Consider the following 8,542-nt stretch of genomic DNA (forward strand, 5'->3'; position numbering starts at 1 on the left):
CCATAACTTAGTTGTACGGGATTCTGCCTTTTGGCTGCCTTAGACTCGCATTTCATAGAAACCTTTGAAGCTACCTGGAGATAAAAAATAACTGATTTAAATTCCCCCCAGTGTCCACAAGTGACTAATTCCTCTTAAGGCTTGCTCTGAAGGGCCATATCTAGGAAAGGCTGCTAGAAAAGGGGAGTGTGCGCAGAAAAAACTGTGTGGGGTGGGTCACATTACAAGTGCATCATTAGTCCTGCTATGCACGTATTAGTGTGACCTCTATTCTTTGTGAGATGAATTTGTGATAGTGCCTGTGTCTGTAAACAACAATCAAACAGCTAAGAGAAACCTAGCTCATGACGTCGCACTGAATGTTTGTTTGCTTATATCTTGTAGGTATCCTTCCACCGCTTTCCGAAAGATGCAATGATATACAAGAAGTGGATTGTTGCGATCAAGAAGGATGAAGGCCCGGAATTTCAAGTCGGCAAGTCAACGAAGGTCTGCTCGAAGCATTTTAGGTCATCGGACTTTATACCTAGCGTTGTGAGTGGCCGCAGCCTCCTTCGGGACTCGGCAGTTCCGTCAGTTTTTGCTTTTTCCAAGGAAAAGAAAGAACGGAAGCCCCCGAAGCCACGTGCTTCACCACAAGTAAGAAGCCAAAACCCGGTTCTAGGCCCAGGAGTGCTAGGCGATGAGCTTATGCATAGCCCAGATGAAGTGAAGGCAGCACCGGTAGGTCTAGAGGAACCCACTAGGCTCAACAGCTCACTTGAAGGTGAAAATGCACGTTTGGCCGAAACGATAAAACAGAAAAACAACGAAATCGCGCGGCTCCGAGACGAGCTTTGCCAAATCAAGGAGCAGCTTGTTGCTGCAAAAGGAATCATCGGGCAACTGGGCTTCGAAAAGGCGTCCTTGAGTTGCCAACTTGCTGCTGAAAGAGAACGAACGGCTCCCTTCACAGTGGAACGGTTCAAGGACGGCGACGAAGACATGCTATTTTACACTGGGCTGCCAAGCTACAACCATTTCAAGAAACTTCTGGTCTACTTGAACCCCGGTGATGATGGGTGCAACGTTCTACGTTCAGAACGTACAGAAAGCAGTGAACCCTGATCATCGCGAGGGCGGAAGAGAAAACTAAGCACGGAAAATGAGCTGTTTTTGGTGCTAGTCCGACTGCGCCTCGGCCTGTTTGAAGATGATTTGGCTCACAGGTTCTGCATTGCCCAGTCAACTGTGTCCCGAATATGCACATCGTGGATTAACTTCCTGTATGCCAAACTAGGCCTGTTACCTCTGTGGGCTCCTAGAAGAATTGTAGATGCTACAATGGCACCCGAGTTTAAGGAAAAGTATTCATCGACTCGAGTAATCCTGGACGCCACGGAAATACAGTGCGAAGTGCCATCATCCTTGTCCCTACAGTCTACAACGTACTCCCCATACAAGTCGAGCAACACATTCAAGGGACTCATCGGCGTCCTGCCTAATGGCCTTGTCGCCTTTGTGTCAGAGCTTTTCACAGGATCCAGCTCAGACAGAGAGTGTGTGATTAGGAGTGGTTTTTTAGACTTGAAGTTTGACGACGAAGATGCTGTTATGGCAGATAAGGGCTTTCGCATCGAATATCTCTTAGAAAAGAATGGAGTGAAATTGAACCTGCCGCCGTTCCTGAAGGGTGGCACATTCTCACCTGAGGAAGTGAAATCTACAAAGGGGATTGCTGCTTTGCGGATACACGTGGAGCGGCGGATACAGCGGATAAAGGCATTCCACATTTTTGATAGACCCATACCGTTAACCTTGGCTCCACTGATTAACCAAATTTGGACTCTGACGGCAATCCTGAGCAACTTCCAGTCTTCTCTCATGCAACAGTCAAGTGGCAAACCGCAACAAGAGCCTTAGATGTGGCAAGCTAAAAAATTACGCCCTTTCCCACGAGGGGATTCCTGCGAAGGATGCGGAGCGTAACGGGGCTCCATCTGAACAGCACTTTGCGACTTATCACAAAGTATATATTTTTGCAATGCACCAATGAAGTGCAAGAGTTTTTTTTTTTTCACTGCACGCACTTGCTTTCACGAGACGAGCCCGCTTCCACTTTAAAAGCTCTGAAGCGACAGTGTTGCTGGTGTCCTCCTGGGCCGGCACGAGCCTCGACCATGAGATGGCTCCTGGAGCGACAGTGTTGCCGGCGTCTTCCTGGGCGCATGCGCAGGTGGCGTGCGGACGACGGACTATGGAGGGACAGAGCCCAAGCCTAAGATGCATTCGCAGTTACGCTCCGCATCTAAAAGAACACAGCACTTGGCACGTTTTAATGCACCGACGACTGATGATTGACTGGTTGTGAGGTGTAACGTGCCGACGCTACACAGGCGATGAAGCGCGCCGTAGTGGAGGGCTCCGGAGTAATTCTGATCACCGGGGGGTCTTTAACGTGCACTGAAATCTCAAACACGCAGGCAATTTCAATTTCCGCCTCAGTCCGAAAAGCGGCTGCTCCGGCCAGGAAACGAGCCCACAAATGGAGGATGACTGCAGGATCAAAAGGGAGATGACAGCACGGACCGTGAAACTGGTAATCTGCAGCTGTGTGACTTGAGCACTCAGGGGCGCCACGTGCGCGAACAAAAAGCCTTGAGCAAGAAGGCAATGTTGTGCGCTGTTAAGTTGTTGCTCACTGTGTGATTCGTTCAAAGACGTAACCACCAAACTTGTACTCACCGTGTAAATACTTGTGCAATTTTTTTTCCTGGTCATCTCCGGACACCATTCACGCTACCAAAAGGCTCCCGAACCTGGATTCACAGCAGTACTTTGTCAAGCTCTATTATTATTTCTTCGCTCATTTGTAATCCTTCCTTATTGTTCATATACTGTGTTGTGTTTGTTAACCTACCTCAAGTTGACTCTCATTGTAACAAATCTTGCAAAGATTGACTATAAACTGGTTTTGTTTTGTCCATGTGCAGCTCAATGGCAGAAGATGTGGTTGTGTCCAGTCATGACATGCTTTCGGTTACCACAGACTAAATTTTAAGTAATCTAGTCCAAAAAAAATGCTCACAAAGGGATTGAGTGGTGCTAGCATGTACATTATAACTTATTTGGATGAGATAAGAATTAAATTCGCAGCATTGCAATGTGGCCCACAATCATAGCTTTTCTCCCCCCCCCCCTTTAGGCATGTTTCGTTGCCTTTTTTGCTTTTTTTGAGGCCATAGCACTTCTGTGTATCGCTGTGTATCACATGTTAAAACATGTGGAGCTGTCCACCTTGAATGGCTTGAAAGGTGCACTCTCTGCGTGCGGAGTATTTCTCTATTTCAAAAAAAAAGTGCAGGAACACAAAAGTACATGTCCCTTGTGACTCTGTAGCATGTGGTTAAGAAAACTGCTACGTTGTGTTTGCGTCTCTTTCTGCAATATCACTCAAACTGATGCGTTACAAAGCATCACTATGCCTGAAAAATGGTGTTTTTCTGAACTTTGATCGGCGAGATTTTAAATTATTCAAGATTAAATCGAGCGAGTGTGAGCTCACGTACAATATCTATATTCTCTTAGACGTATCCAAAACTTTTAAGGGCTCACTAAGTTCTGTATGAATACAAGCAACTGGATGCTGCAAGTATGTACTAAGATTCATTAAACACTGCTTAAAAACCTTGGATGGGAGTCTAATAATAATAGGTATGGCATGCAATCTTTTATCTTTACCCAAAATATGATGCATTAGATTTTTCATTTCCTTATTGTGGTCTCCACAACTTGTGCTGTGGCAATGTGAAGTCTAGTGAAAAAAGTGAATCTGAAAAAATTCTTGCACGAAATCAGCCTGTGTATGTTTGGTTCACAATAAAGCAGCCAATGTTTTTATTTTCACATGTCCGCAAAAGGAAAATTTTTTGTCTCAAGGTATTATGTTGTGTTGCCTTCTCTGCGTTGAGATTTTGGTGCACGTTAAGATGCCCAGGCAGCCAAGACAATTTGCAACCATCCATTACAGGGCACAGTATTGCCCAGATGCACAAATGGCAAGTAAACACGACAGGTCCGGGTATCGACAGGTCCGGGTAACGTTTCGGCCGTGGCACGGCCGAAACGTTAGTAAATACGATCCTTTTCTTATGTGCTATCTTCAAGTTAATTCAATATATATATATATATATATATAGTAAGATGGCGTCCAGTACCCTCAAGACTCTTCTTTATTGTCTCGAGTATGTGCCCCACAACCTAAACTGGAGTGGTGACGATGAGTATGTACAGATGAAAAGATGGATCTTGTAATGATGCTCACGCTTACTTTCCCCGCGCACTTGAGCGGCCGGCCCGGCCGAGACTTAGGCGGGAAAGGTACGGCGAACAAAGGGTTTAAGGCGTGAAACGTGAACTATCTCGTATGCACGGTAACGACGGTCCGACGAACCTTCGACGGGAGTGACAAGGTAATTGACAGGGGATGTTCGTTCACTAACAACGTAAGGTCCGAGAAAGCGTGACTGAAACTTTTCACACAATCCGGGTGTACGAACAGGCGTGCAAAGTAGTACTTCATCTTCAGGACGGAAGGTGACGTCTCGACGAATGCTGTCATAGTGTTGCTTGCGGTCTAGTTGACTGGCATCCGTGTTGAGTTGAGCACGTTGCCATGCGTCAGCGAGCCTTGAGACGAAATGTTCTGGCGTAGTCGTGGACGTTTTTGTCGTTACATTGAATAAAAAGGCGTCAATAGTGAATGTTGGCGCTCGACCATAGACGAGGAAGAAAGGTGAATACCCGGTGGTTCGTTGAACAGTGGTGTTGTGTGCAAACGTTACGAACGGCAATATTTTGTCCCAGTTACCGTGGTTCGGTCCGATGTACATGGATATTATGTCGATTGGAGTCCGGCGGAATCGCTCTGTCAGGCCATTTGTCTGCGGGTGGTAAGTGGATGTGGTCTTATGAACTGTGCCACAAGTTTTCAGAATTTCGTCCAGAATTGTCGATATGAAGGCCTTGCCCCGGTCACTAAACAACGTGCGAGGTGCACCATGACGCAACACAATGGCCTCTAAAAAGAAGGCGGCAACGTCTGAGGCGGAGCTAGTGCGCAGAGGAGCGGTCTCCGCGTATCGTGTGAGGTGGTTGACGGCTGTGACGATCCAGCGGTGGCCCGCTGGCGTTACGGGAAGTGGTCCGACGAGGTCTATTCCGACAACGACAAAAGGTGTATCGGGACATGGAATAGGTTGTAATAATCCAGCAGAAGCAGAAGTTGGTCGTTTCCGGCGTTGACACAGTGCACAAGAAGCGACATAATTAGCCACAAAGGTAGAAATACCAGGCCAAAAGAAACAGCTCCTAACGCGGTTGTAGGTCTTCTGAAATCCCAAGTGTCCAGCTTATGGGTCGTCGTGGAGTGCTTCGAGAACTTGTTTTCGCAGTGAACGGGGAAATACTGGCACTCACTGATGTCCATCCGCATTGTAAGTATAGCGCTGCAGGACATTGTTGTCTAGCTTGAACTGCCGTAGCTGACAACGTAGTCTGGCATTAGGTGGAGAAGGCGAGTCATTCAAGTACCCGATGATATGGTTACAGTATGGGTCGTCGCGTTGGCATGCAGCAAACTGAGCGCTGCTGTTTAAAGATAGTGACCCAGCAACTGCCAGGGGTGATAACGTGGGTAAAGAGGAAGGCACTTAATCACCTGAGGGGCATTGAGGATTCGTGGTTGGAGATGAAAGTGGCAGAGGGCAGCGAGAGAGAGCGTCAGCATCCTGATGCTGTTTGCCAGACCTATACACAACGTCAGAAGTGTACTCTTGCAAACGGAGTATCCAGCGACCGAGTCGCCCAGACAAATTCTTCAGCGAGGACAACCAGCATAGGGCATGGTGGTCAATAATGACAGTGAAGTGGCGTCCATACAGATAAGGTCGAAACTTCTGGATGACCCAAACGACAGCAAGACATTCCTGCTCTGTTATCAAGTAGTTCTGCTCCGCAGGTGTTAGTGCGCGGCTGGCATACGCAACTACTCGCTCACGTGAAGTGTCGTCGCGCTGTAGGAGGACGGCACCGATTCCGTGGCCGATGGCATCTGTGTGAAGGAAAGTGGGTGCACTCTCATCGAAGTGACGGAGGACGGGGTCTGATGTCAAAGCACGTTAAAGGGCTTCGAAAGCACACTCGCACTCGTCAGTCCAAGGGAAAGCCATTCCTGACGTCAGAAGCTTGTGTAACGGCCCCGCAATGGCAGCAAAGTGACTGATAAAGCGGCGGAAGTAAGACGCCAGGCCCACGAAACTTCGCAATTCTTTTTGATTGCCCGGACGTGAAAAATTAATTAAGGCAGCAACCTTGTCGGGGTCGGGTCGAACGCCATCTTTGCTGACAAGGTGACCCAACACTTTGATGCTCCTGTTGGCGAAGTGGATCTTTTTTGTATTGAGCTGAAGCCCAGCGTTCGAAATACACGTAAGAACTTCGTCCAAACGCTTAAGGTGCTGAGGAAAAGTAGAAGAATAAATTACGATGGCGTCCAAATAGCATAAGCAAGTTTTCCACTTGAGACCATGTAAGACAGTATCTATCATGCGCTCAAATGTTGCTGGAGCGTTGCATAAGCCAAAAGCCATGACGTTGAACTCGTGAAGCCCGTCAGGCGTTGCAAACGCTGTTTTCTTCTTGTCTGCTTCGCACATAGGCATTTGCCAATACTTGGATCAAAAATCAAGGCTGGAGAAATATTCTGCGCCTTGTGGGGAGTCCAGGACATCATCTATGTGTGGCATGGGATATACATCTTTTTTCGTTATCTTATTGAGCGCCCTGTCATTAACGCAAAAGTGGACAGAGCCATCCTTTTTCCGTACCAACACCACAGGAGACGACCAAGAGCTGGACGAAGGTCGAATAATATCCCGTTTGAGCATGTCGGCGAAGTTTTCCTCAATCATTTGCCGTTCCACCGAAGACAGATGGTATGGGCGGCGGCGCACAATGGAGCTGCCTTCGGTTTCGATGCTCTGCTCTGCAACAGAGGTGCGGCCCAAAACTTTGGAATATACGTCGAACGAAATGCTGTGCTTTTGGAGAAGGTCTAAAAGGTCTCTCTTTTGCTCAGCAGTGAGGTGAGGACTTATGGTAGCACTTAAAGCAGCAGTGGTTGCCTTGGTATCGGTTGTAGCAGACAAAGGCGTTGATTCTGCGTGAAGAGGAACCAGTGAAAAAGGCTCGCTGTCAGCAAAGCAGCTCACAACGGTGCCCTGGGGCAGCATCACTGGCGAAGAAGTTGGGTTCAAGGCGGTGACCAATGTCTTACCGTCATTAAACCGCACAAGGCCGGGTGCAATGGTAAGCCCCGCAGGTTTCAAGCGAACTGATGGAGCAATGAACACGACACCGTTACCAATAGTATCCGAAGGGATCGTGAGAATTCGTTTATCTCCTGGTGAAATGAAACAATCCGCAGCAGCAACGAAACGGAAGCTGTATGGATCGACATCAGATGAACTTTCAGTAGCTGACATATGAATTACTCGCTGACGACACGATATGAAAGCTGATGCCGAAGAAAGGAAGTCCCATCCTAAAATGACTGTGTGCGTGCACAAAAGAAGTACAAGAAACTGAATGTGGTGAAGGATGCCATTTATGAAAACGCGGACTGTACAAACACTTGAAGGCTGAATAGGGACTCCCCGCGCAACGAAGGGGAGGGCCATCGTATGGCGTCCTAACTTTTTTCAAGCGGTTACAAAAGTCTGCACGAATTACGGAAAGTGATGCACCCGTGTCTACTAGTGCCTCTGTCTATATACCTTCAACATACACCAATAAAATATTTGATGGGCGGTCTGGAGGAGTTTGACGCAGTTCGAAAGATGCAGATTCCCCCCCCCCCCCGAAGCTGTACTGTTTAGTTTAGTTTTCAAGTTGGTAGTCGGTAATCGAAGTAGAAGGTCGAAGGGGAGAAGAGGAACGCCGCATCGGTGAAGGTGAGCCGCGACGTGAGAAACGGGAACTGCCAACTGAGGCAAAGTTCTGCGGAGACGGCGACCGGCGTGTGCTGTTCTGATACAGTCGGTGATAGGGTGGTCCAGTTGGGTAGAAGTCGTCCCGTTCATAGTCACCGTAGCTTCGTGTTTTGTCTTGTTGACGGCGTCGGCAAAACCTAGAAATATGACCACGGATGCCGCAATAAAAGCAAGTCGGTCGTGTAGTGCGCCAGGTGTTGTAAGGCTGGGAAGATGGTCGCAGTGCGAGCGAGTTGAGCGAACCATGCACATTGGGCGCTGGTAGCTGCATTGGGCTGTGCTGGGGTGCAGGTGTCCTAGCAGCAACCTGAGCATAAGTTGGCATGGCCACAGGATATGAACTCGGAACAGGTGTGACAGTCATCGAGGCCAGGCTTTGGTGGGGCGCAGGCGTCGTTGCAGCAACGTGAGCATAACTTGGCATGGGCACGGGATGTGAGCTTGGAACTGGTGTGCCTGTGATCAAGGCCAGATCCTCCCTCACGACGTCGCGTAAACTAGTACCAGGTGAC

At 48.2% G+C, this 8,542-nt stretch overlaps 1 protein-coding gene across 1 annotated transcript; it reads left to right on the plus strand.

The window, feature by feature from the left end:
- The first annotated feature begins 1,115 nt into the window (after positions 1–1,115).
- On the plus strand, positions 1,116–2,295 carry LOC142776761 (uncharacterized). Its single transcript, XM_075881061.1, has one exon. The coding sequence runs from the start codon at positions 1,324–1,326 to the stop codon at positions 1,900–1,902; it is 579 nt and encodes a 192-aa protein (XP_075737176.1). The 5' UTR covers positions 1,116–1,323; the 3' UTR covers positions 1,903–2,295.
- The last annotated feature ends 6,247 nt before the right edge of the window (positions 2,296–8,542 follow it).

Source organism: Rhipicephalus microplus, chromosome X (assembly GCF_043290135.1).
Source record: "Rhipicephalus microplus isolate Deutch F79 chromosome X, USDA_Rmic, whole genome shotgun sequence".
Classification (NCBI taxonomy): Eukaryota; Metazoa; Arthropoda; class Arachnida; order Ixodida; family Ixodidae; genus Rhipicephalus; species Rhipicephalus microplus.